Source organism: Letharia columbiana (assembly GCF_014066305.1).
Source record: "Letharia columbiana isolate WasteWater2 chromosome Unknown Sc0000061_s0, whole genome shotgun sequence".
Lineage (NCBI taxonomy): Eukaryota > Fungi > Ascomycota > Lecanoromycetes > Lecanorales > Parmeliaceae > Letharia > Letharia columbiana.
The window spans coordinates 138,938-165,761 of NW_023501105.1; the positions used below are offsets into that span (position 1 = coordinate 138,938).

At 52.3% G+C, this 26,824-nt stretch overlaps 9 protein-coding genes across 9 annotated transcripts; 3 read left to right on the top strand and 6 right to left on the bottom strand.

Annotated features, from left to right (window-relative positions):
* Nucleotides 1-893: 893 nt before the first annotated feature.
* HO173_011336 (uncharacterized protein) lies at nt 894-4,657 on the bottom strand (the record flags this gene model as incomplete). The annotated part of the gene is made up of 8 exons (XM_037313217.1): nt 894-2,612; nt 2,721-3,144; nt 3,257-3,281; nt 3,332-3,505; nt 3,559-3,846; nt 3,922-4,135; nt 4,187-4,402; nt 4,496-4,657. The coding sequence occupies 8 exons, from the start codon at nt 4,655-4,657 to the stop codon at nt 894-896; spliced, it is 3,222 nt and encodes a 1,073-aa protein (XP_037159882.1).
* A 3,297-nt stretch (nt 4,658-7,954) lies between these two features.
* HO173_011337 (uncharacterized protein) lies at nt 7,955-10,324 on the top strand (the record flags this gene model as incomplete). Its single annotated transcript, XM_037313218.1, has 4 exons — nt 7,955-8,021; nt 8,071-8,386; nt 8,446-10,056; nt 10,312-10,324. The coding sequence occupies 4 exons, from the start codon at nt 7,955-7,957 to the stop codon at nt 10,322-10,324; spliced, it is 2,007 nt and encodes a 668-aa protein (XP_037159883.1).
* Nucleotides 10,325-10,477: 153 nt separating this feature from the next.
* Nucleotides 10,478-11,191, bottom strand: HO173_011338 (uncharacterized protein; the record flags this gene model as incomplete). Its single annotated transcript, XM_037313219.1, has 1 exon — nt 10,478-11,191. The coding sequence occupies one exon, from the start codon at nt 11,189-11,191 to the stop codon at nt 10,478-10,480; it is 714 nt and encodes a 237-aa protein (XP_037159884.1).
* A 167-nt stretch (nt 11,192-11,358) lies between these two features.
* On the bottom strand, nt 11,359-11,758 carry HO173_011339 (uncharacterized protein; the record flags this gene model as incomplete). The annotated part of the gene is made up of 2 exons (XM_037313220.1): nt 11,359-11,511; nt 11,579-11,758. The coding sequence occupies 2 exons, from the start codon at nt 11,756-11,758 to the stop codon at nt 11,359-11,361; spliced, it is 333 nt and encodes a 110-aa protein (XP_037159885.1).
* A 471-nt stretch (nt 11,759-12,229) lies between these two features.
* On the bottom strand, nt 12,230-15,062 carry HO173_011340 (uncharacterized protein; the record flags this gene model as incomplete). The annotated part of the gene is made up of 8 exons (XM_037313221.1): nt 12,230-12,859; nt 12,918-12,972; nt 13,022-13,048; nt 13,172-13,514; nt 13,563-13,683; nt 13,830-14,476; nt 14,533-14,785; nt 14,835-15,062. 8 exons carry the CDS (start codon nt 15,060-15,062, stop codon nt 12,230-12,232), a joined length of 2,304 nt encoding a protein of 767 aa, XP_037159886.1.
* Nucleotides 15,063-15,722: 660 nt separating this feature from the next.
* HO173_011341 (uncharacterized protein) lies at nt 15,723-17,696 on the bottom strand (the record flags this gene model as incomplete). Its single annotated transcript, XM_037313222.1, has 5 exons — nt 15,723-15,962; nt 16,016-16,129; nt 16,182-16,775; nt 16,828-17,133; nt 17,187-17,696. 5 exons carry the CDS (start codon nt 17,694-17,696, stop codon nt 15,723-15,725), a joined length of 1,764 nt encoding a protein of 587 aa, XP_037159887.1.
* A 2,475-nt stretch (nt 17,697-20,171) lies between these two features.
* Nucleotides 20,172-21,155, top strand: HO173_011342 (uncharacterized protein; the record flags this gene model as incomplete). The annotated part of the gene is made up of 1 exon (XM_037313223.1): nt 20,172-21,155. The coding sequence occupies one exon, from the start codon at nt 20,172-20,174 to the stop codon at nt 21,153-21,155; it is 984 nt and encodes a 327-aa protein (XP_037159888.1).
* Nucleotides 21,156-21,933: 778 nt separating this feature from the next.
* Nucleotides 21,934-23,199, bottom strand: HO173_011343 (uncharacterized protein; the record flags this gene model as incomplete). Its single annotated transcript, XM_037313224.1, has 5 exons — nt 21,934-22,302; nt 22,369-22,485; nt 22,542-23,022; nt 23,089-23,111; nt 23,173-23,199. 5 exons carry the CDS (start codon nt 23,197-23,199, stop codon nt 21,934-21,936), a joined length of 1,017 nt encoding a protein of 338 aa, XP_037159889.1.
* A 570-nt stretch (nt 23,200-23,769) lies between these two features.
* Nucleotides 23,770-26,640, top strand: HO173_011344 (uncharacterized protein; the record flags this gene model as incomplete). The annotated part of the gene is made up of 2 exons (XM_037313225.1): nt 23,770-26,480; nt 26,532-26,640. 2 exons carry the CDS (start codon nt 23,770-23,772, stop codon nt 26,638-26,640), a joined length of 2,820 nt encoding a protein of 939 aa, XP_037159890.1.
* Nucleotides 26,641-26,824: the final 184 nt, after the last annotated feature.

Consider the following 26,824-nt stretch of genomic DNA (forward strand, 5'->3'; position numbering starts at 1 on the left):
CACTCTTTGTCAAATTTTCTCGACCTACGCTTGCCTCTCTTCTAAAGTAGGAGCAGTAGCAGCGGGGTGGTAAAAACCGGAAGCAGAAAGAAGATTGACGACATCGCACTCTGCAAGAACTGCGAATAATCTCAGGCTCGCTTTCCCACCTCGTCTGACGCTCGAAACTCAGCCCTCCGACGATGATTCCCACTGGAAGGAACTCCCCGCCGCATCCCCGTGAAGGGCCGAACGAGGGGACACGGATGGATTTTTCTTCTTCGGAGACACGAAGACCACGATACCCACTTCCGGCCAAGCGACGCGACCCACCCATACCGATCGACTCGGAAAATCTCAGGCCACTCCATTCCAATCCGCGCCCCCTCCCCTTACGATGATGAATCCCGGTGAAAGAAAGAAAGAAAGAAAGAAAGAGGGAGGTTCATTTACCCCGTTTGACAGATCGACTCGTTGTCGCATCCCTACGCGGCGGGGTTTGCCGCGGTGCGGGGAGGCGGGGCGGGTTGTGTGTCGGGAAGGGATGGGGAAGAGAGGAGGGGGATGGATTGCAAGTTCTCGAGGAGCAAGTTCCTTCTCTTTTTATTTTGGCGGGGTTTGGTGGGTGGGAAGTAAGACAGATGGGCGCTTTCTGTTAAGAGATCTTGGATCGAGAAGATTGAACGCGTGGATAGCCACCCTTGCAGGTATGATGGCGATGGTTCTTGGAGACGAGCGTCGCCTTTTTCTGGCTACGCGCCTGGATCGAGGATGGGAACTTCCCCGAGGCGTAGGTTTCCAACATCGTTCTTGCAGCTTGATCGGGTTGTACTCGTATACGCATCTACAGACTATCTGCGGGAAGGCCTGTTCGTTGATAGTCTCAGGAATGCACACCGACAGTCAAAACCAACTCAAGCATAAACAAGGAGCAGCTGTACGATATGATCATGACCGCCACTCGACGCCGCTCTCAAAGTGTGCCCGTCGACATCGGCGCCTCGATCGAGCAACATCCGCACGATCCGTTCATGACCCCTCCGGGACGCCGCCTGCAGAGCGTTCCAATAGCGGCCGCATTGAGCGTTGACGTCGGCCCCCCGGTCGAGCAACTCCCGCACGATCCCATCGTGGCCTTTGTGCGACGCCGCCTGCAGCGCGCTGCCGTAGTATCCGCCTTGGGCGTTGACGTCGGCGCCGCGATCGAGCAATACGTGCACGATATTATCGTGACCTTCGGAAGACGCCACTTGCAGAGCGGGCTCGTTGGATGTGCCTTGAGCGTTGACATCGGCGCCTTGGTCCAGCAGTAGCAGCACGGTATGGCCGTGACCTTTCGACGACGCCGCTTGCAGAGCGTTGCCGTAATCTTCACTTTGGGAGTTGATCTCGGCTCCGTTGTCAAGGAGCAGCTGCACGATATGGTCATGGCCTTCATAAGACGCCGCTGCCAGAGCGTTCTCATGATGTCTGTCTCGAGCGTTGACGTGAGCTCCTTTGTCAAGAAGCAGCCGCGCCAGGTGATAGTGGCCTTCCCTCGCGGCAATGGACAGCAAAGAAAACTTGGCGTTTTTGGATGTTTGGCATTGGTTCCAGTCTGTTGAGGACAGCTCAGGGCCTTCCAAGAAGGATAGAATCCCAAAAGCAGATGCTGCAGCGAGAATTGTATCTGGTCGAGATGCTGCGACAAGTATTCTATAGCCCAGGCGATCATCCCAGTCTAGCCCCAACCTTTTGTTCACATTCCACCCTCTGAGATCTCCATATTTACAACGAATGTCAGATATCCACTGCACGTATGGGAGCGACCTTCCTTCGACTCCCCCTGTAAATCGCGATACCCTTGTCTCCAGCCCATTGGATCTATGCTTCCCGACATTCTTGTAATGTACTGGCCAGTACACTTCTGCATAGGGCTTAAGAGCGTCATTCTGCCGCTCCATCTTTCGAGCGATGGAACCATGCAGCGAATCAGTCAGATACACATCTAGGCATCTCTCTGTAACAAGCGCATGCTGTTCCGTAGCCGTGTAATGTGGCCGCTTCAGGAGGTACTCGCGAACGGATTGGTGCGCGAAGCGGAAAATAGCTTGCTCAGAATCAAAGACAACCAGGTTGCGGCAAAGCCGAAGAATGTCATTTTCGGGCGATTGCAATTGCTCGTTTTCAGACTCAGAACCTTCATCCGAATCCGAAGACATGTCCTCGTCGACTTTATACACCGCGGCAATGAGCTCCTCAGCAGATAACAGGCGCTGGGCACATAGCAACCATTTCAGTGTCTGAACTGCTACATCCCGTCCGTGTGTCTCGGTCTGGTCTATCTGCGCGTAGATAATATCGTACAGGCCGGAAAGCTCCGACGGGAGCTGGCCAAGGGCTTTCTTGAAGTCTGGGAGGAACTTGATCCTCTTTAGGGCCTCTAGCGACATTTCCACCCACCTAAACATCCCTTGAGCACCGTCGATGAGAGTCTCGATCATCTTGCGTTTGAAGTTTGGGGACACCTTGCCGTCCAAAAGAAGTCGCTTCGAGATCAGACGATCTACTTCTGATTGGACAAAGCGCGCGATATCGCTGGTGTTATTCTCCACGCTGATTGAGATATTTTTGGATCCTTCCAGATGCAATTTCTAGAGAAATGGTGTTTGTTAGCAGGCACGTCTCAGCTCGAATCTATAGACATTCATGTATGTCTATATTCAGAGCCAAAGACATAATGTCACAAGGACACTACTCACGATATCAATGTCACCGCGACTAGAAACAAACACTTTCACAACTTCCGCAGAATTGCTAATGATCTCGTCCAAGGCTTCCAAAAGCTCGTGACGTTTATTTTCTTCACATTCGTCGAGAGCATCAATGATGATTGTTGCCGGGTGAATCTTGGTGAGTTCAATGATCAACCTGGTGCAGTCCTGTACTGTCAACTTCTTGAGCGCGGAACAATCCTCTTCAGCCTTATTCCTCCGGGCTTCATACTCTTTTGCAACAGGTTCCTTGACGGGCAGATCTGGTTTGGAGCTGGCAAGCTGTCTTAGTACGGCACCCATGATCTCAGCAGGCTTGGCGCGTTCTGGCTCCGCGGTGCTTCTTGCGCAGTAGAAAAAGGCAATAGAAGAGTCCGAGTTTGCATCAAACACAGTGTTGATGACGGTCGCTCTGATCCAGGGCCTCAAACTCAGCATGTGCGGCACTGCTAATAGTGAAAAAAATACCACAAGTCCTCCAAAGGAATTATGTTGGATTGAGCTTTAGGAAACCAACAGCTTACACGAGTCTAGTCTTCCCCGAACCAGCTGTGCTTAGATTAGTCACAGGTAAATAGTACTGTAAGAAGGGCACTTACGTATTCCGTGGAGCCAGAGTATGGAGGACACGCTCGACTGTCCCCACTCAATGAAATGCTGGTTCTCGAGTAACCATTTGCCGGATTCGTCTAGTAAGCCTTTCGATAGATCCTCATGATGGCTTCTGTATTGGATTGCGGACATCCAGCGGAAGACTTCTAACCGCTCTTCTCCTGGCAAGAGCTCAGTATTACTGGCTGAAGTATTCAAGTGAAGAAGAAGCTACTATTAAACTTATCCTGAATTATAGATATTTGATCGCTCATCTGCACCATAGGCTTGTTGAGTCCTATCAATGTGTCCCCGAGTATCCGATCACGTGTAGTGGTGTCTTCTCTCATTGCCCGTTGCACTATCATATGATGAGCCAAGTTCGACGTGGTTGGGAAGAGGACATGCTCACGCTCCACATCGACCAACTTTGTCCATTTCTCGACCTCAGTCTCCGAGATCTTCGCCCGCAATTCGTCATTCTGCTTGCGTATCGCCTCTATTAAGCTTCGGCCAAATCTTTCTGAGATCATGGATCAGTATAGAACTCCTTGTCTCTCGTGGATTCATGCGTTCTTGGACTGCTATGGTCACATACTCCAAGCATTTCCAGTACAGTAAACCTTGACTTTTGCCAAGTAGGTAAGTATAGCTGCGTAGAGCTTCGTGATGGCTTCGAGAAGTCCTAATTCCGCGTCGCAGTTTTGGTATAGATAAAGCTTTTCAACTATAGTGTACCGCGTGATAAGGCTAGAAACGGACTCAATTCCTTCCACAACGTTGCTTAACTCATCGATATCTGAAAATCCGATCTATGCTCTTCAGCATCAGCAGATCTTGAGCTCTGTGGTATGTCACCCTACCGTGGTGAGATATCTCACGGTTGCCCACGGCAAAGCGGCGTAGCCACTCTGATCAAACAAAACTCCCATGTCAATGATCTTGATGAATTCCTTGACCCATATGGAGATCTTTTCAAGGACATGTCGGAGCTTGACCTCTTCACCATTCTTGTTACGATAAAGCCTCCAGCCTTTTGAGAGACAATCATTCTTTCTGCTTTCTGTAGCTTCCTGAACCTTGTCGACGGAGCACAGATCAGCACGTTAGACGTGGGTTTCATAAGCCACGGAAGCGCTGTTCGCTCGCTTTATGGAGAATCGTTAACGTACGTTCTTCAGAACTTCAAGCATACTCGATGAAGGATCTTTAAACTGCTTTCGATCCTCGGCACTAAGAGTAGTCAAAGCTTGCTCCCACAAGTCTATGTTTGCGGCATTGTTGGCGCTAGATGTCGAGAGTTCCGGAACAAGAATAGGCGCTATCGAAGACATTGTGATGGACGTCGGCGCAGGTGATGATCATCTGTCTGTCCAGGACTACTGTTATTGCAGTGGCGCCGAGATGGAAGTGAGTGAGCAAAGGTAGCCAGCAGATTGAGTCCTCCTAGCGTGTTTAGGTCGCTGGCCGCGGGGTTCGAGCCGAAATTATTCCGTTGGACAGCTTAGTGCCTCCACCATGGGATAACCAAGTTACCTCTCGATAGTCTAACATTGTATAAGCCGATCTGTTTGATCGCACTCTTAAATTGGTCTTTCCTGCTCTACCGTAGAGCATGTTGTTAAGGAGGTGGGAAAAGGGTGGATATCCTAAAGGTCTCGTCCTTTCCATTTTGGCACACTGTTGTTTTTCCTTCGGTAACAGGACCATCATTTAGGGCTCATTCGGTCACAACCGTCACCCTTTCAGAGAGAGAGAGAGAGCCTATTGAGACCGACCAAATTCTATACAAGACTCTTGCTACATCCTCTTACTTCGATATGGCAGAGACGCTGACCTTTCTCGACGAAGACGTTCCGATAGCCGACAGGGATTGGTCTCGTAGGTGTTTCGTAGTTGTCCAACCCTTTGAGCTTTTGCGTAACGGGGGTAAGATGTTTATCTCCTCATACAGCGATCCTCAAAACATACGATCTACCGCTCAAAGTTCCTTCCTGGTAAACTGCGGCGAATACGAGACATGTCGCCCAATCACTCGGAGGTCCGAACATGTCACCAAGTTATCCAGAGGCTTCTGAACTATCTAGGAGAGTAGGAATCTACACTGTGAGATCTCTTGGCTCGGCTGAATACTGTGTACACAACCAGACATATTGGTAGCCGGCACCACGTACTAGTACAGGTAGATCTCTAGCCAGCATGTTGACAAACGAGCCGATAGCAATGTCTAAGATGGATATTGGTCTGGAAAAACTTTGCGAACGGTGTCTCTTGAGAGTCATATATTACATTTATCCAGGCTCAAACACTCAGATCCCACTGGAGCGCCAAGAAGAAGACCCTTGTGGTCAGCGGTGCAGGTACTTCGGTCGGTACCGGCAGTGGGTTCTTCTTTCCCTTTCAGAACCTATAAAATTCGACAGCGACTCCGGCTTCCGGATTGGGGAAGACCAGGATGACTGTCCAGATGGTACCTTCCGCTCATCTGTTCTGGATTTCGCTGTGACTGTCGAGCTTCCAGGTTAGTTCTTGCCCGGCTGTCCAGCAAGTCAGAAGCTTTATGGGGGAAGGAGTCCATCGTGTAGATGATGACGGCAGAGGCCCAAGGTTGGAGCATGGCTAGTGAGTATCAGGTCTCGCAAGTACGGATGGCTTGAAGGATATGCAGTCACATGACCGGGTGGAGTGCCCTGACAAATGCAGCGGGGAAGCTACTGTCTCTTGCAGAGTAATGTTGTACGATACTTCACTGCTCTGCTTAAGTGGCGTTATAGCATAGAGCATAGGAAACATCGTCTCACGAATCAGTGTCGTATGGTTGCGGTAGGAGAATCATGATTTGAGGCATTCCGCAAAATGATAATTCAACAGCTATACGTGGTACCCTTGAACTGTCGACGAAACGATTGTAGTAGTATTCGAGGAGAACATCTTGTATACAGAAAGCTTTATGTTTAGACCACTGATGATTGGGTTGTTTATGTTAAGACTGATAGAAAGGGCGTTCAATCTTCGATTTTGCCGGGGCTCTCATTCGGATCGATTTTTTCATACTAGCAGGGCGAAATAGGCTGAAGCAAGTGCTGGGAAGGTCCTAAAGCCCCCTCCTTGCTGCACAACATGCAACATCATCAATTGCGCAGTTCATGCACATTTACGCTTGCCTCGGGTCGAAGAAAAAAGAACGGAACGCGAAAAAAGGGCCGGCGATAATCGCAAGAATTACAACGTCTTTCTTGCCAATCCTTACTGTATAATTTGACAGCGGGAGTCTTCAAAACGAGCTTTCACTTTACAGGGTGGTCTAATTTACTAATAGCACAATTCTCAAAATGAAAGTCTGGGTGTGCATGGGGCCCTCTTGAATCGATCGATAAGTTACCTGTTCGACTCCAAAGGTCTGCCTCCGTCCGGTCTATTTTTATACCTCTGGGCTTGCATAAGGCTGTGAGCCGATTCTGCATCTTCAATCCCTTCAGGACTGCATATGCAACGTTGATCTTTCAGCCTCTGGATGCAGGAAGCCGGACTATCTTCTTGCTTGGGCCAATGTGGTGTACGGTAGGTATACATCTCCTTGTCTCGTCCGTCCTATCCGCAGACAATCATCTTCCTTTCTTTTACATCTTGAAGGGTGCATAGCCTCGTTTGGTACCTTTCGCAATCGTCACTGTTGCTGTCATCATGCTTTCATTCGTTCTTGCAGCCGCGCTCGCCCTCGCCCAGCCAACTTTGTCCCTACAATCCGAGGAGACTCTCCATCCGGGTAGTCCGGCTCCCGGCCAACCTAAAGCCAATAAACGGAGGGCCCAATACTTTCTACATATCATCAATTGATGACCCCATGACATCTGTTTGCACGCACGGGAAGCATTGGGACTGATGCTCTCCCTTATTCGGGGAGTGTAAGGAGTGGTAGGTTTCTGCCAAAATCTAGGTGAGTGCTCTATTCTCTGGCAGTCAGCGCCGGGATGTTGGCGCTGGACGTTCCGCTTGCTTCGACCGCGAGTCAGTGACGCCTTTTTCGTTTCGTACTCTCTGTTCATTGTTCTTGTAAGGACTATGCATGCACTGCGCAATGTATGGGGGGGAGAATCATGAAGGATTGCAAAATTTGTTTTGATGGTGTTTCATACCATTCAGCTAAGGACGGCAAGTACTCGCAAAATGAGCCTGGGAATTGTTGGCACTAGAGCAGGCTAGGCAGACGTTCCATGCGCATTAGCTGAACGTGGACTTGCCGCTAAAGTTCCTTCAAGGTTCCTGCATAAACATGCAGCCTATCAAGTGTCGGCCCAGCCGCTTGGATTTTAGGGATTTTCATTGGACATCTAGAACGCTAACAGTCCCGTCTTAAATCGTCGGCGTGTTTCTACGAAGGATCTCTGCATCTTCAAGCATCTCAGAGTTCAGGACTGCATATGTAATATGTAATCTTGATCTTTCAGCCTCTGCAAGACTGGATGCAGTAAGCCGGATGGATTGTGTCTTACTTGAGCCCATGCATATCCCCTCATTCCCTTCATTCTTTTCGACATTCACTGCTGGATAACCGTGCATATATCGATCGCATTCATTTCTAACATTTCGCAATCTTCACTGTCGCTATCATCATCATCATCATCATCATCATGCTCTCCTTCATTATTGCAGCTGCTCTCGCCCTGCCCTTCCATGGAGCATCAGCAGCTCCTCAGAGTGCGTTTAGCACGCTTCCCTTGTCCTATCTTACCACTGACTTTTTCAGCATTCTCACCCAATTCCACCGCAATATTTCCGTCAGGGCCAGCGGTAACCAAAGCACCAACAGGGAACTGTTCCAACAACTGTGCCTATCCTCAGATAGATCTAGGCTTCATAACATGGTCCCAGATGTCCATTACCGCGACTTATACAGCAGCAACCGTGGTACTCATTGTGAACAAGAGAAATAACAGTACTCGAACGACTACCATCTCCAATACGGAAATCGATTTCGGAAAAATCGCTACGCCTACTAATTTAAACAGCGACGGCACAGTGACGGCATCCGTGGTTGATAACGACGGGAGCACTCGTGTCATGTGAGTAATGGTTGGACTGCTTTATACACACTATGTGACCTAACGTTATTCTCTTCAAGCGCGTACCCCACGAGTATCTACTCTGATTACGCCCCAAACATAACATGGACCGGGACTCTCTCCACCACCGTTAGCGGCACCCCAACATGCTCAATAGCTCCTACCGGCGCAGTAGCCGTCTTCCCATCGCATCCCCTGCTCCCCGAAGGCGTACAGGCGACAGGTGTCAACACGATCGAGGATCCACGGGGTTGGACGTTTGTTCCTATGGGGGACCGGACGTGTGGAGACACGGGGGACCTGATCGAGGATTTCTTTCCGGGCCTGGGTGTCTGGAACTGCGAGGCGTCAGGTGATTGTGTGGGACCGATAGGAGCGTTGCAGACAGCGTTATATCTCACAAAGACTTCGACATCGACGGAGCCGGATACCGGGCCAACCCCGCCGCCGGCGCCAGCGTCAAGCACGCAGCAACCGGTGGCCCAACCGGAGAAGACAGCACCCGCCGAAACACCTACATCAAACGCACCTCCGGCAGAAACACCTTCTTCCACGGAGACACCCCCTCCGGAAGCTTCCCCCACGGAAACACCTCCAGTGGCGCCCCCCCCACCACCCGCGTCCACGAGCATCGTCATCACCCCCTCCCCAGGCCCCGCCCCGACCGCCCCGGTAGCGATCCCAGTACCCGTCACCTCGACGGATGCAAAAGGCCGCATCACAATCTCCACCAGCACCGCCGTCGCCCACCCCATCGTCCTCACCACCACCAACGCCCAAGGCCGCCCCGTCCCCACGACCAGCCTCTCCACCGCCTCCATCTCCGCCTCCGTCCCCCTCGTCCTCACCTCCACCAACGCCCACGGCACCATCCTCTCCTCAACGACCCACCTCCCCGCCATAATCCTCACCGCCACCGACGCCGCCGGCTCCGAATCCCTCACCACCTCCGCCCTCACCCCACCCCTCCCCCTCCCCATCACCGTCGGCGCCGAAACCATCACCCCGAACCCGCAGTCCCAATACCTCATCTCGGGCCAAACCCTCTCCCCCGGCTCCTCCATCACCCTCGGCGCCGGCCCCGCCGCCACGGTCCTCACCCTCCAAACATCCGGCCCCTCCGCCCCCGCCCTCGTCTACGGCCCCCGCACCTCCCCCCTCCCCTCCCCCGCCCTCCTGACCATCGGCGCCGACACCGTCACCCCGAACCCGCACTCGCAGTACCTCATCTCGGGCTCCACCCTCGCCGTCGGCTCGCCCGTGACGATCGGCGCCGGGACCGTGCTCGCGCTGCAGACATCGGGCGCCGCAACGGCGCTCGTCTACGCGGCCCGCACGTCCGTGTTGACCCCGACGGCGCTCGCGTTCCCGCCCGCCATCGTGCTGGGGTCGGAGACCATCACGGCGAACGGCCGGACGCAGTATGTGGTCGGGTCGCAGACGCTGACGGCGGGCGGGGCGGTGACGGTGGGCGGGACGAGGGTGAGTCTGGCGGCGGGCGGGAGCGACGTCGTGGTCGGGTCGAGCACGGAGGCTTTGGCGCCGTATATCACGGCCGGGTTTGGGGCGGGGGCGAACGGGACGACGCCGTCGGCGTTTACGGGGGGTGCGGAGGGGAGGGGTGGGCGGGGTTGGGGGCCGTGGTGTGGGTGTGGATGGGCTGTTTTTGGGTATGTACTTCAAGTAATCTTTGTATAAAAGTGTGTATATATATATATGTATATGTAAAACCTACCGTCAACACGTCGATGGCAAATTCCCACCAGCAGTCACACAAACCCTCACCTCACCTCACCTCACCTCACCCCCCCTCCCCAACCGCCCGCGTCCCCACCTCCGCCCGCCAAACCTTCACCAACCCCAACCCCACAGACTCAAACAAACCCCGCCAATCCGCCTCGCTCCGCTCACGTCAACACCGTCAGATCCATCCAGTAGCGGTACAGCTCCTCCTTCCGCACCCGAGGACCTCGGCGATCCGGAGTCCGGAAAAGTCGGGGCCCATAGCATCGACGTTGCGCCGCAGGATCCTTCGACACACGACGTCCCGGTCAGCGAAGCCGGCTCTCGTCATCCAACGATGTTTTCTCGTCAAAAAGGTGGGTCCGGCCTCACGGTCATCGGGCCAATCGTGCATGATCCTCCTCCGGTAATAAAACGCACGCGTTCCTCACCGGCTGCCGCGGCCAGAAACCGTGGACCGTCGGATGGATGTCCAGCTCCGGGGGCAGGTGATCCGCCGGGACGGGGTCGACGACGCGGGACGAGGTCTTGGGTTAGGATTCTGCCTGTCGGCCGGGGGGGGGGGAAGGTCTGGCGGATTTCCTTCATGGTGCCGCCTCGGGAGGCGCCGACGTCGACGACGAGGACGCGGTTTTTGCGTTGGCAGGCGGTGGAGAGGGGGGCGAGTTCGGTGTCGGAGGGGTAGATGCCGACGGCGGGGACGGTGGACCAGTTGCCCTGAGGGACGAAACGGCTCGTCAGGGCGTGGGGTACAGGGCGAGGGGGAGTGCCTACGCTGATTCCGATGGCAAATTTTCGTAACTTTTCCGGGGAGCGTCCGACCGCTTTGATCCGATCTTGGCCTTCCAGGCCGTATGTCCAGGAGTAGGGATTGTGGGTCGGGCTCGATGGCGACTCCAGCGGATGAGATTTGAAATACTCTGGCAAGCGAGAACATGGCGTGCAGCATATCGTCCATCCTTGCAAGGTAGAGTACTCGGAGTCAGACAGACGCAAAAGCGGAGATGACATAGAGAAAGGATGCGGGAATGCGGAGAAAGGTGTACGTGACGATGAAGACATCTCCGTGCCTTACATGACTTCGAAGAAGTATGCATATCCCGGTTCCGGAAAATTGATCGAGCGGATCGGATGAGCGTATTCGTCTTGCTCGACTTCATCCAACGTGCCGTCTGCGACGAGCATACGCATCATTCGGACGAGAGTCAAAGTCAACGGTGACCAATTCTTCACCACAGCTGTTCACGTAAAGACATACTAATCCAAGTCTTTTCAGACCCCACTTCCGCAGCCAGCGTCGCAGCCGTAATGCTTCCTTTCCTCGGAATCTTTTCAAATGCGCCGATTGCCATGGTGAAGCGCAACGCGTGCGCTGCATAGACCTTAAACACAATTGTAGGTCAGCTCGCAAGTGCGAAGGACAGAACCGTCAGAGTTGACACCCCATACCTGCGCAATGCGAGCAAAGAAAGCATCGTCTCCATCCTGAAGTTCGGTAACGAGGTTTTTGGCATCACGGAGCGCTTTTACCCTAGCTACGCGGTCCGAAGGATTCTCAAGATAATTATTGACTGTTAATTGCGAATCGGCGGCGATGCTGCGAAGTCCTTGTAGGTTTGGCGAATTCATTGCTGACCGAAAGGGTCTGATGAGTATAGACTACTTATACAGTATGTCCCCACGTTCGAGGGATGAGTCTAGGATGATGCCGGTTCTGCACGATGATGTGATGTAGGTAGGCTAGCCGCTATCTGCTGACACTTATCGCTGGGCAACCACTGCGAGGTGTTATCTTTGTCACATTTTGCTACATCTAGTCATACCAAATTGGCTACATACATTAGAATATCATGATCAAAGGGGGGATAGCATTCAGCCTCTCTCAAGCTAGTTCTAGCCCTCAGAGTATAGCGAGTCAAGCCTGTCAGAAGCTTCACTTGAATGCCAGTGACATGAAGCCTAACCTTGACAAAGCCTCTCTCTCTACTGCCCGAGTTGATACAAGCAACTCTGCTACATTTGATGGTAGCTCGTCAGCAAAGTGCTAAGTGACCGATATCTTCAATGAGACAGGTTAGACAGGGACTGAAAATTCTCCGGTTAAGGTGATGGCGGGTGCAAGGATGTATATCCCGAGTGCATTTGTGGGGAAAGCTGCAAAGTCGGCATCCGGATGCGAGGGAGAATCTCATCATGAGTGTCGTGCTGCTGGCCACCGTCTGTCTGAGCCTCTGGTCCGTCACCATCTAATCGCTCCGGAGTTCGGCTATCGCGAGAGGACCCCTCATGTTGTAATTCCTCCATCAGAGGCCCAGTGCTTGACCGTCTGCGAGACTGGTCGTTGAGTGCTTGATTGGCCGCCCCGTCTGCGTTATTTGGCTTTGCATTCCAATCCCAAATCAACGTCTTATTAAATGCCGTCGGTTCCCGTCCTGTGGCGCTTTGCCATGGGATACGAACAACTTTCCAGATTAGGAGCAGGATCTTGTCCCATAAGCCGAGTAGCAATCGAATCCAGTAGGTGTATTTCTTGAACCGTCTAGTAAATCTAATCCCTTCAGACGCGTTCCCAAAGTCCTCCGTGGCGAGATGGCTTTGAGTGCAAAATTCCGCAACAATGTAGGCAAGGCCCACGACCAATACAGCGCACGAGAGTGAGGTGCCGACACCCCAGTAGTATGTGACGCCATGTTCACGGTAAAAATCGACGTTTTCAAAATCGGTATATCCCTAGTGCCAGATGTCAGGAAACTTCTGGAAATTTTGGAAATGCTAGACAATCTCGTACTCCGCCTGAGGCCCAGATGCTCGATATGCAATCGCAAGTTACATAGGATCCGACACTTCCAAGTACTTAGCCTCAGTCTACCACATTATACTTCCAACACTTACGTTTGAGCAAAGACAATATAGGCCAGCCTAAATGATTTTGGACTTAGAACGTCTCTTCAGGATAAAGTTTGGGTGGTGAAAGAGGTCAGGGAGCCTCTCAATCCTGCGCAGAATGGATTGGGGAATCAAGGCTTGCAGAATGTGACTCACCATATCGAATTTCCTACTTCTATGACCCGTAAGAGCATATCAACGTGATCTGTCCACCTCGATTTCTCCCACCAGTCGAGCATCCTTTTGACCTTTGTCCTTCCTGCTTTCGTGAATCGGCCAGTGTTTGCGCGGTTGAGTGTCCGATCGAAGTGACACAGCAGCGTAGAGACAGGATCCTGGGGCGTGTGATCACTGATCCACCACACCCAACGCCGATACTCTATGTAGCCAGGCCGAAATCCCCAACAGAGCATCTCGACTAGGAATAGAGTCATTGTTGTGACAACATAGATCATATAGCCGCCAGATCTGCAGCCGAGACCGACTGTCGGTGTGTAGTCTGCCTGTGGTTAGTAGAGAGGTTCAGGAGGTGAAACAAAAATTGTACATGACAAGATGAAGGCGCCTCCAGCTGAAGTGCAAACTACGCAAATGGAGCTCGCGATTTGCCGAATCATTCGAGGGTCAAACCAAATCAATCGATGGTCTTCGTCTCTGTGATCACGCATCTAGATTACAGTTTCGCAGTCAGCATTGCCTACCTGAGGGGTATATCGAGCCTCGGAACATGTTTCTGGAGTCACAACTCCCAGGACGTCTTTCGAGACTCAAGATCTGGTCCAAAAGAGGGAACTTGAACGGGGAAGATACGTACAAAAGTCCTTGCTCTGTTGGCGTTATGCTCGGGCAGCCAGCCTCTTCCATCCTCAGCCATGAACTTATCCTCGAAACTACACAAGAGAGGATGGGCAACTCCGTAGTGCCATCTAATTCTCCCCTGACCAGCAAAGTCTGTAAAGAAGTCCTCGAAACTGTCGTCTCCTAAGAGTCTGATCCAATGAAAAAATTCTGGGGGGCGGTGAATCCGTTTCCTATAGGTCTCTCGAAGTTCATCATCGATGAGAGCGCTGCGTACAGATGCCAGGAGACGATTCAGCTTCACGCGGATCCGGCCTGCCGCCACAGCGTTACGATCTACAACACATGACAAGATGAATATCGGCAGAAAAGCTAGAAGCAGCCCCAGCGCAAGGTCGTGAGCGGCCTGGTTTGTTCCTATGTTTCCAAATGCAGACTGAATTGATATTGCCATGGCGAGGAGAAACCATAAGGTGGACACAAACACTGGAATCACTCCTTTCTTGCGGAAAACCCTTATGGTTCCAGCAAGTTTCTTCCGCTGGTCCGTGAGGCTAGCTTCGGTGGTCATTGGTAGCTCGTCACTGAAAAGTGCAATACGCAGAAGTTTCTCAGCTGCAATCATAGTTTCGTCCCGGCCGACTAGGTCCCGCCTGATCAGATCTGCAAGGTACGTCCGATCAGTATAGAACCAATTCTTGGGCGATAGCGGAACTTGCACTGGTTCATGACGCTCAGTATGTACAACGAGTCCCGCATTTGAGCAAACTGAGAGTCTTCACCCGGGAACTCATCGTATGGTGTAGCCATGTCCACCATCATGGCACATTTGCCGGTGATTTTGATGTTCCACAAGACGTAGGAGATGCTAGCGATTGGGTTGCCAATCCAACGTGCGAGCGCCAGGAAGCTTTTGAAATTCTCGTTGCTTTCGAAGGGGGCCTGTAGAATTAGTCCAACGACCGGCAGTACCTTCATCTGCGTAAGCCACTGATTGCACTCGGTATGGCAAGAATCTTACCCAGGTGGTGATAGTGGAGCTCACATCAACCCAAGCGTAGTAGTCTGAGCCTTCGCCGCAAAGATTTCTGCAACCTTGAACAGTTATAAGTGGTGGTGGGGGGACGACATGTTCCAGAATGCCTCTGATGGTTCCGTTGTATGCATAGTTGGGGTATTTGTACGTATAATTGCCGGGGTAGGTGCCGTTCACGAACTCGACGCCGCAAGCCGCGAGATTGAGTCTCATCTTGGACAAACGGTATGGGAAGTGACGGTCAAGTAGAGATACGGTGTAGTAGAAACAAGACGGCCTTAGGGGAAGATGAATATAAGGAAATTATAGAGGGCGCGCGTTCATCGACGGGTAAAATGCGGCTCTGTCAGACGGATATGCCAAGTCATGCAGGATGCAGCCTTATGCCAACTCAGATTGGAAGGTAGAGAGTTTTCAGCTGAAGTTGGAAGCGGCCGCCTGCACGGCGCCCGTGTCTGGTTAACCTCAGAATCATGTATGAAGAAATACATTTGTAGGAATCAGCCTCGACTCTCGGATATGTTCCACTCACAGGTCGGCATCAGCGTCTCAATAAGTTGATGACTTGAAGAGGATACGATGGAAAAATGGTGGGAGGAGTAGCATAAAGAAACGATGATGCGATTGGATGACGGGTATTTGCCAAGACTTCTTGGCCCTGCAAGGCGGGTGCACTCGTCAGCAGAGATAAGGTATCTTCTGGCGGCGTCAATATCCTGCGTAACATCTAGGATCCATCCCTTCTCCTTCACATCGACGAGTAGCACAAAACGTGAAGCGTATCACAGCACGTGTCCTGGGTATCAATCACCACCCTAAAACGATACCTTATCGCCGCATCTGTCTTTGAGTCTAAGTCTCTGCGCTGCAGCTCTAACGCCGCCCTTCCAAATATCTGTCAACGAAAGCGGGATAGTCACGATACAAGCTGTCGTGTGGCTCCCAAGCTCTACTCCCATTGTTCCAATGCACGTGATATTCTGTCCCACTGTTTAGACGCTGTCTGGAGATGATCCACAAGGGCCGACGAGGTCGAGCTATAGCCGTTGGGGCTATCGGCGGAGCTTGCATGCTGGGGATAGAGGCAGAAGTAGATCTGGGCGGTAGGTTGAGCTGCGTTGATAGGTTAACACCAAAGCGCCAAGAGCAAGGTTGAGACAGCTTACCGATCGCTGGAATAGCTCTGGCACAGGAGTTCGAAAAGACCTTGAGCCTGATGCGATTGGTGGAATCGCTGGTGGGTGTAGCGCGATGAGAGCAGGTGCTAACTGTGAGTTCGACTGTATTCCGGAATTAGCATTCCTACGCTTCAAAAAGCTCGGATAAACGTACCTCCCCCAGGTCTACTTCAGATCCAGGATCCTGAGGAGATGGTGAGCCTGATACGATTGGTAGGACCGCTGGTGGAGTTGGCGCACTCGTAGTGGGGATAGTTGTTGAGCTAAGCTGCATCGATGGTGAGTTCAAGTGTATAGATGCACGTCGTGCACTGGCGGCAGGTACTAAGGGTGGCCCGAGCTGTATGGATGGAATTGGAGCATCGGTGGCAGGTGACGTTATTGAGCCAAGTAGTATCGCTGGATCTTGAGGTGCTAGGGGTGATGAGTCGAGTAGATTCGGGCTCTGCGCACTGGTAACAGGGGCTAGTGGTGGGCCGAGCTGACTTGGCAGTGAAGCACTTGTAACGGGTGCTATTGGAGAGCTGACCTGACTTGGCATGGAAGCACTCGTAACAGATGCCACTGGAGAGCTTAGCCGCATCGAGCGTCGACCTCCGTCACTTGAAACGGGCCTTAGTGGTGAACTGATCAATGGTAGATTGAATCGCGTTGGGCTTCGCGCTCCGGCAGCAGGTGCCAATGGAGAGCTGAGTTGTAACAACCGTCGACCTCGAGCACTAGTAACAGGTGTCGATGGTGTGCTTAGCTGTATCATGGAGTTAGTATCTCACGCTTCAGGCAATCTTGGAGAAGCGTACCTCTCGCGCGTATGCTCTAGATGGAGGGCCCGGAGAAGGCGTTCGGTTTGAGGGTCTTGCAGTGGCAGAGGTCACAACCCACGCTCTCGATGGAGGTGTGGAGGCCAGCAGCTCAGGCGTAGCTTGATCCGTCGGCGCATCTGGCATCGGAGTATCGGCAATCGAGGCATCAGCTTGAGAGGCATCAGGTATTGGTGGGCTATGAGGTAGGCGGGGGTCAGGCGTAGCGGCATTCAGTATTGGCGAGTCAGGCTTCGGGTTGTACGTTCCCTCCACGATGGCTTTTATGATGGGATTCTCAGAATGCTAAATTTTTTTAGCTCGGTATCAGACCTAGGCTTCTACTGCATCACACTCACGGAGCGCCGAACCACAGCATGTCTCCACTGGGATCTTGTCCTGAGAAGTTCGCTGACCATAGCATAGTATGTGTTCGGACTCGTCAAGGGCAGCGGATCGCCTCTCTCGTATTGGCGATTGACAAGGACGTACTCCCATTGGCGAAGCGATTTCTCAAAGGAATCACCATAGAACACGTTATAGAGTCGCCAGAGGAACTTGTCATAGGACTCATCTTTCGGAACAGTCACTCGAATTGGCTGCGCTTCGTCTCCTCGACCGAGATCGTATGCCACATGGAAACTCACCTTGGGCCTCAGCTTGAAGCGGCCAACAGCTAGGTTTATATTGTCTGCTGGAGGTGTGCTTGATGTGGACATGCTGGGACCGGATGTCGTTGCGAGCGAGCGACCGGCCACTGTTGGATCCGTCGCTACAGGTGCAACGCCGTGCTTGTGTTCCAGGTGGTAGACCCATGCCCCCTTCACAACAAAGGTTTTTGAGCATCGAGGACAGTCGAAGGAGGACATTGGTGGGTGATTTGAGTTTCAACCATAGGTTGGCGACAGTCTTGATTTAAGACGTCATCTTGATGTTGAGTTATCAGCAGTCTGTTGTTGCGTCATGAAGTGGCGAATGCATATCGATTGAGAATAGGGTTGTTGTGGGTGCTAATTGTCATACCCGCCCTCAACACATCAACGGTTGTAAAGTGATATATGGCGGTAAAGTCTTGGCAAAATCAAGCAATCTTCCATTTTGCAGAAAGGATAGACAATCAGTCCTAAAAGTCACCAATATCCTCGTTAAACTATGCGGTTGTTTACCATCTTCACACTAGAAATAGAGACATGGAGTCTATCCAGTGCTCAATCTGTGCTCGGATATTCTCACGCAAATACAGCCACAACGCGCACTTCCCAAGTGTGCCGGCAAGGCTGAGAATGTTTTAACAATTGGAATCAAGCGTCCAGCGCAAGTACCGCCTATATTGAAGGGTCATCAGCTTTCGGCTTTTCAGAAGCCTAGGCAGTGATATGGTCATCCATCCCTCAAAGGGTCTAACTGGGAGCAAACTTAGAACCCAGCTCTTAGACAGACCACAACCTCAAGGCCAAGGCAGAAGATACCCCCCCCTCCCCCAAAAAACTACAGAGATCATGAAGTGTTTCAAAACCGCTTCGAGAAGGCTCGAGTAAGTCAAAGATACTGTCTTGGGCCTCTCGCTAACAGGTAGACCAGAGGCTAGGACTCCAATACCCTACGTTTTAGATGGTCTGAGGACACCTGTGATAAACATCCAGGATGGGAACAGATTCTCTTGTGGCTTCTAACGGATAGATCCATCTGCGGCCCCTGGCATCGGGGTTCGGGGACTGCAGCATGCTCAAGTAAGAGCAGCATACCAACAGCTTACCAACAGGCTTTTCTCGCTAAACAGCAATGCATTGATCCGAGGCAGGCATCCCGGCGAGAGTGCCTATCGATGGGGTGTCACCTCAGTTCCGAGTCTCTTCAGCGAGGATTTTCTTTCCCAGATCGTTAACAGCGGTGGTGGCGGTACCGTCTACAGGCACTTAGAGTACCTTGTACGATGGTGCGATGAGCGACACCAAGCATGGCAGGCGAAAGCTGAGCTTCTAGACAGGAGCGGTTACCAATGCGGATGGATGTTTATGGTGGGAGATAGCAGATGGATGATGGTGGTCGTCGTGCTTTGCGTTGTATTCCGTGCTTAGCCCTTGATCTGCAGTGGGGAATTGGCAGCAAAGGTATGCTCCTGTCAGCGATTCAATACTTCTGCAATCTTACTTCCTCTACTGTGCGGCAAGAGTGCCACATGTCATCTCTTAAGGTAGATGGGTATGGTAAGCTTTGATGATAGCAGGGCTTTCCCGAATACGCTGCGGCTCCCGATTCATCACGACAACAATGATGCCCATACATCAAGGCATCGAGCTCGACGAGTGCCTTAGCGAGTGCGTTTTGAGTTGCAGATAAAGTGTACCTTGTTCACCTACGTTAGAAGGTACCTCACCTCAAGATTATGGTGGAAGGCTCAGATTTCCCCAGCTTTGATGATGGTCAATCTCCGGTGCCTGATCTACAGGATCCGGGAGCTAATGCAAGCCCAAGCCTTCCGCCCCACCATAAGGTAGACGTTGTAGCTTACCTTCCTTACCTTACCCATGACGGTCAAGAAGTTGAATCGAAGACAGCGACTTCTTGTCTTTCTCCAGAGTCCCATCATTACCAATTATGGTATGTCGATCGATGACGGGGGTGAGGGGTCATTCATATGAATGTGAAACGGCCGGCTGCTGGACTCGGCCTAGCGACGGGTGCTTCCCGGGCCTCATCCTGGAATCCGCCCATTGACCCTGACTTCACCGTTGCCACGCTTTTTCAACGAGGGAAACACTTTATCAAGTGACTTGTGCGGGCTAAGCCTGGCTGCAAGCAGAACAGAGGCGCACAGTTGAGGAACTGTTGTCATGGTGAAGCTCCGTTACCAGATTTTCCCCCTTGAAGATCCCTGCCATCTCGCAGTAGAGTAATACTTAAATGATCATTGGCTGAACCCCGCCAGATTTGCAAGCGCTGCCGGTGCAAATTTTGTTGGTAAAAGAGGGAGCCTGCTTGCAGAAATCCGCTTCGGAGGGTTAGCCCAAGCGGCTTCATTCTAAGCGTGTCATGCCGCCCCTTCCATTTTATTCTGATACACATACGACTACATTCCAAAACCTCATTTCCTCTGCATTCTTGCCAACACTTTTATCAACATCTCGCCTCCCAACCCCGCCCTTCTCTTTTCAACCACGCTCATTTTTGTCTCTGTTTTCAACCAGTGCCTCTCGCAAGCCTCGGCCTTGCCATCACATTCATTCGTCCATATTTGACCACACCTTGCTCCAGTACCAAAGTTCCTTACAACAAACCAAGCTCTCGCCACGACAAGCAACGATCAACCAGTAACAACAAAATCAATCCCCAGCCAAAGCAACATGCGTACCTCACTCCTTCTCTCAGTACTCCTCGGCGCTGGCGCCATTGCTCATCCTCACTACAAGCTGAACAACCCGCTTGCCCACCACCACCACAAGCGTCAAGACCCGATCGTCGCCGTCGACTATCTCAAGAACGCTCAAGGTCAAGTCACCGAAGTGGTAGACATTGCAGAGGCTGTCGCTACCGTCTATCAAGGAGGTGCCACTGCGCCGACTCCACCTGCCGCCGCCCAGCCCAATGAAGCTGCTGCAGTGGTCCATGTCAACGCAGATTACCACGTTTCCGCGCAAGCCAATTCTCATCCGAATGGCAATGGGCAAGCCGCACCGCAACATGAACAGCCTAAAGAGGCCGAGAAGCCAAGCACCCCAGCACCAGCCCCGAAACCAGCTCCAGCACCAGCCCCGAAACCAGCTCCAGCACCCGCCCTGAAACCAGCTCCAGCACCCGCCCCAGCTCCAGCACCCGCTGTAGTCAAAACTGCCTCATCACCATCATCAGGTGGGTCCGCGGCAACGATTGGCGGCCAGAACGTCGTTGAGGTAGCAAATAGATGGCGTACGGGCCAGGGTCTTGGCAACTTTACCTGGGACGATGGACTTGCAGGTGTGTCAGCGAATACGAACACTGCGAACGGCGCCAATGCAATGACCCATCACAACGTCGCCCCCTCACTGGGACAAGTCATCGCCCAGGGTTCCAGCACTTTGACAGGGCCATCTAGTCAAGGGGAACTAGGACCCATGGATTTGCTGTATCTAGGCTGGATTTGTGAGCTTAGCGACAAAATCTCCGGCTTTCCTTGCTCGGATGCCACGGCTGCAACTCACATGGACGCCAATGGCGAAACCATTCACGCCCAAATTCTGATGAACCCGCAGTATACCAAGCTTGGCTGTAACTTCATGGACGCCACGGATGCCGCATCTCAGGTCTTTCCTGACGTTTACCAGGGCATGTTGACTTGCGATGTGGCTTAAGGGGAAAGAATCCATCACATTCACGAGAGAAGGTCTATCGCGAGCGTTGACATCTAGCGTGTGTGTGGGAGGACTCTTCATTCGGGAGCCGGAGAAAATGACAACAATCAAGCATGGAACCCAATCATCTGTCGCACTTGCATGCATTCACACACCATTCACTTCTTCATTTTGTCGCATCAAGTGTCTGCTGAGCAGCGTTTGCTTTCTTTACACCAGAACCCATTGTATATAATCTGTTTCAGCCCATCTTGTCGAGGAGATCTTGGTCGGAGGTGAGGGATACTGGAAGTTGCTACAGCTACCACACGGACCCGCGAAACGTTCAACCCGGCTTGTTGAGATCAATACAATTGTGGTCGCTACCAGAAGCACATATCTACATCTAATTCCACTGTATATCATCGTGAAGACGTGTGTGTGCTTTGCCTGTTTTCGACGCGGCGCAGATTTCAGAGATGATCCAAACTCCATCCATCCATGTCCTCAAATGAATCTTACCACTGTGTCCGTTTTTGATTGCGATCCTGAGACATCTAAGCCACGCGTCAAATATCCATGTTGGTGATATTTTAATGTAGATATCCGATACGTTCAGTGTCTCATGCGGCAGACTCCTGTTTCGTTTCGCCACATCTACACCGCGGGGGATGTTGGATGTTTCAGTGCAACCGCCTTCGTCTAGACTTGAGCAGTGTTGAATGCCATTGCTTTCTGTCTAAAAGACTCCACAGCCAGGCATATGAAGTTCATAACGCTCCCTCCCCTCTCGCTCCCCCTACCGCTTCCCCACCAACCCCATCTCCCTCTCCACCTCATACCCGAAATCGAAATACCCCCTATCAAACGCATGCACTCTCACATACCCGTCCTCCCCGCCACTGGCATACCCTCTCCCCAACGGATCCACCGCCACCGTGTTCAGCGGGCCGAAGTGCCCCTTGACGCGGCCGATCTCGTCTTCGAATACCTTGTGGTAGAAGCGGGCTTCGAATTTGCCTTGCCGGGACGATGTGGTGGTGACGTCCATGGCGGCTTGGCCGCCGCCGAGGATCACGAAGGGTTTCTTGGGGGTGATGGCGGCGGTGTTGAGGGGGGTGTCGGAGGGGTAGGTTTTCAGGAGGGTGAGGTCGCGGGCGGAGATGAGCTGGAGGTAGAGGTAAGTGATGGGAAGGGGGATGGGCTGAAAAGGAGGGGATGAGCGGGGACGTACTTTGGCGGTCTTGTCTTTGGAGGCGGTGATGAAGTAGGTGCGGTCGGAGGACATTTGGAGGTCGGTGACTTGCCCGCCGTCTTCGTGCACTGGCTCGTTGATGAGGAGGTCGCCGGACTGCCGGCCGTGATCAGACTCCCGCCCTGAACGTGTGAGGGGCGTCGAGAGCATACCTTCGCATCGTACTGACTGACGGTCCCATCCTCGTGCCCCGCAATGATATACCTACTCAGATAACTCCACCCCGCCACCGTAGCCTTACTCTCATCGCACGTAATGACCAAACTTCTCTCATCGCTCTGCTCCGCCTCCACATCTACCTTGACATCGAGCACCACAATCGTCCCCAAATACCCCATTCTCTTCTCCGTCACAGCGAGCAGTTTCGTCCCATCATCATTGAACTCGACCCTCTTGACCGCCGTGTTGAAATCCCATACTTTGATGCATTTACCCGTGCGGATGTCCCAAAGGCGGACGGTGTTGTCGGCGGCGCCGGAGGCGAGGAGGGTGGTGCTGGGGTCGATGTCGATGGTCCAGAGGGCGCCTTGGTGGCCGTGGTAGGTGCCGAGGCGTTCGCCGTTGGCGGAGAACCAGGCGCAGATCACTTGGTCTTTGGCGCAGGAGAAGAGGATGTCGCCGTCTTTGGTGTATCTGTGGGTCAGAGTCAGAGGAGTCCGCAAGGGAAGAGTAGCGGCTGTCTGTGGGGAAGGGGCTCACTTGATCTGAGTCAAGGACCGTTCCTGTGAGTTTGTTTGTTAGCAAACGCAGCCGGTCTGAAGAATGAGAAAAAGAATAACCTACATGGCCTTGCAGTAGTATTGGTCTCATGTTTGCATTGATGGAAGAAAAAGTAATCGCGAATCACTCGTGGGAACTTTTTGGCGATTCATGGCCAAGAGAACCTTATTTGCTCCCGAGAAGGCGCCCGGTAAATCTCTTAGTTAGGGTTTACCCCAGCGCTGGAGGAAAAAATTCCAGGGCCCAAATTTGACGCATTGTGGGTTTTGGTTGGCTTCATATTTGCAAAACAGCTTGTTGAACCGTCGGGATAAACGCGTTGGTCTATTGTATGAGCCGCGATGATTTTGGTATCATAGGTAGACAATTGGCCCCGCAGAGGCACATAAGATGCTCATTCGCTGCGCTCCGAGATCTGCGGAAATAACGAGGCTAACGCACCTTCACTTGCTCCGCACTCCTGCATCCACTGGGTGCCACAGTCGCCTCTTTTCAAGCAGTCAGTCGTTCTCAGCCTGCCAACCTTCTCCGCTGTCTGGGTCTCCCGCTACGAAGAGGAGGCCATCTATTCGGCGCACCTTGTCAAATTCTCACGGCGTTAGCAAGTTGACAGCTGGGATAACACAGAAGACGAGGCCAGCTTCAAGCAAGACCCGCACTATGGCCGCGGAAAAGATTGATGGCACTGCCATTGCCAAGAGCATACGAGAAAGAATCAATGCAGAGATCAAGAAAATACAGGAAACCAATCCTCGATACAAGCCTTCCCTGACCATTGTACAAGTGGGTGACAGATCCGACTCGAGCACGTATGTCCGTATGAAGTTGAAAGCCGCGGAGGAGGCCAACATCATCTGCAATTTGGTGCACTATCCAGAGTCCATCACGGAACCCGAGCTGCTACAACATATTACGCAATTCAACAATGACCCCTCGATTCATGGCATATTGGTTCAGCTGCCAGTACCAAAGCATATTTCGGAGCATGCCATCACGTCTGCGGTTGCAGAAGAGAAGGATGTTGATGGGTTCGGGACGAGCAACATCGGAGAGCTATCGAAGCGGGGAGGACATCCTTTGTTCACACCATGTACCCCGAAAGGGGTCATGGTGCTGCTACAAGAGAGTGGGATCGAGCTCAGGGGAAAGAACGCAGTGGTACTCGGCCGTAGCGATATAGTTGGCAGTCCTGTCAGCGCACTTTTGAGGAACGCCGACGCTACAGTCACGGTGTGCCACTCGAGGACGCAAAACCTAGAGCATCACATCAAGCAAGCAGACGTATTAGTTGCTGCAATAGGAAAGCCCAACTTCGTCAGAGGTGAATGGCTGAAGCCTGGAGCAGTAGTTATCGATGTTGGCACGAACTACATCCCAGACGAGTCGAAGAAATCAGGCCAGCGGCTTGTTGGAGACGTGGACTTCGACTCTGCAGCTGATGTGGCATCAAAAATCACACCTGTGCCTGGAGGCGTTGGACCCATGACAGTCGCTATGCTTCTCCAAAATGTCATTGACGCTGCGACGACCTATTTCGAACGACAAAAGGCTCGCCATATCAAGCCTCTACCTCTCAAGCTCGCCACCCCTGTCCCATCCGATATTGCCATCTCAAGAGCACAAAGACCGAAGCCGATCACGATGGTAGCGAACGAAGTCGGCATAGCACCCCACGAACTTGAGCCGTACGGTGCCTACAAGGCCAAGGTCGACTTGACTCTACTGCAGAGGCTAGGCCACAGAAGAAACGGCCGATATGTTCTCGTCACTGGTATCACGCCAACTCCGCTGGGAGAAGGAAAGTCTACAACCACGGTGGGCTTGACTCAGGCATTGGCAGGACATTTGGACCGCATAGCGTTTGCGAATGTACGGCAGCCTAGTCAAGGACCGACATTTGGTATCAAGGGAGGCGCTGCTGGAGGTGGTTACAGTCAAGTCATTCCAATGGACGAATTCAACCTGCACTTGACAGGTGATATTCACGCCATCTCAGCAGCAAACAACCTTCTAGCTGCCGCTATCGAAACGAGGATGTTCCATGAGTCGACGCAGAAAGACGGTCCGCTCTACAAGCGACTTGTACCAGCAAAGAAAGGGAAGAGGAATTTTCAACCCGTCATGTTCAAGAGACTGAAAAAGCTTGGCATTGAAAAGACCAACCCAGACGAGTTGACTCAGGAAGAAATACACAGATTTGCCAGATTGGACATTGACCCAGAGACGATCACTTGGAGACGAGTACTGGACGTCAACGATCGTCACTTGCGATCGATAACTGTGGGAAAAGCACCGACAGAGAAGGGTACTGAGAGAGACACTGGCTTCGACATATCCGTTGCTAGCGAGTGTATGGCGATCCTTGCTCTCAGCAATGATCTCGGCGATATGCGGGATAGACTGGGACGAATGGTTGTCGCCACATCAAGAGGTGGAGATCCCGTCACCTGCGATGACATCGGAGCAGGAGGCGCCCTGACCGCGCTTATGAAAGATGCCATCAAGCCCAACCTCATGCAGACATTGGAAGGCACCCCGGTGTTCGTCCACGCCGGCCCCTTTGCCAACATCAGTATCGGCGCAAACTCCGTCCTTGCTGACAAGCTGGCTTTGAAGCTGGCCGGGACTGAAGCTGATGAGGATCACAATGAGAAGACAGGGTTCGTGGTGACGGAAGCTGGCTTTGATTTTACGATGGGTGGCGAGCGCTTTTTCAACATCAAGTGCCGCTCTTCTGGGCTCGTCCCAGATGTCGTGATTGTAGTGGCTACCGTCAGAGCGCTGAAGGTGCACGGTGGCGGACCTGAGATCACTCCTGGTGGAGCATTGCACGAAGTCTACCGCACGGAGAACATCGACATATTGAGAGAAGGATGTGTAAACCTGAGGAAGCACATCTCGAACGCAAGGCAATATGGCATACCAGTCGTCGTAGCCATAAATAAGTTCGAGACAGACACGGATGCTGAAATCGCAGTGGTCCGAGAAGAAGCGCTCGCAGCCGGTGCAGCTGACGCCATCCCAGCGAATCACTGGGCAGAAGGAGGCAAAGGTGCTGTTGACTTGGCAAAGGGTGTCATCACTGCAAGTGCTCAGGAGAAGAACTTCAAGCTTCTGTACAGTCTAGATGGCAGCGTTCAAGAACGAATCGAGAGAATTGGGAAGATCATGTATGGGGCGGAGAAGGTTGAGTTCAGTGAATTGGCACAAAAGAAGGTGGACACCTATGAGAAGCAAGGCTTTGGCAACCTGCCGATATGCATTGCAAAAACGCAGTACTCGCTGAGTCACGACCCTGCTTTGAAGGGGGCGCCAACGGGTTTCACGGTGCCGATTCGGGATGTTCGGTTAGCCGTTGGTGCAGGATATCTGTGAGTAGCAAGCCACCAAAGTTCCACCAATCGTCTTACTGACCACAACAGATACGCTCTGGCTGCCGACATCCAAACCATTCCCGGCCTTCCTACTGCACCTGGCTACCTCAACGTGGATGTCGATCCGGAGACGGGTGAGATCGATGGTCTGTTCTGATTGTTAGTGATATACCCAGCATGATACCCTCAAAAGGTCCTTCAACATCTGCGCCGTACAGCGCCTACGAAATATGAGCATCTTCAACAACGGCGCGATCATGCTGGAATAGATATGATTGAAAATTTATATTTGCACATCAAGACGGGTTCAAGTCAAGCGTAAAACACCAGCTTGAGAAGTC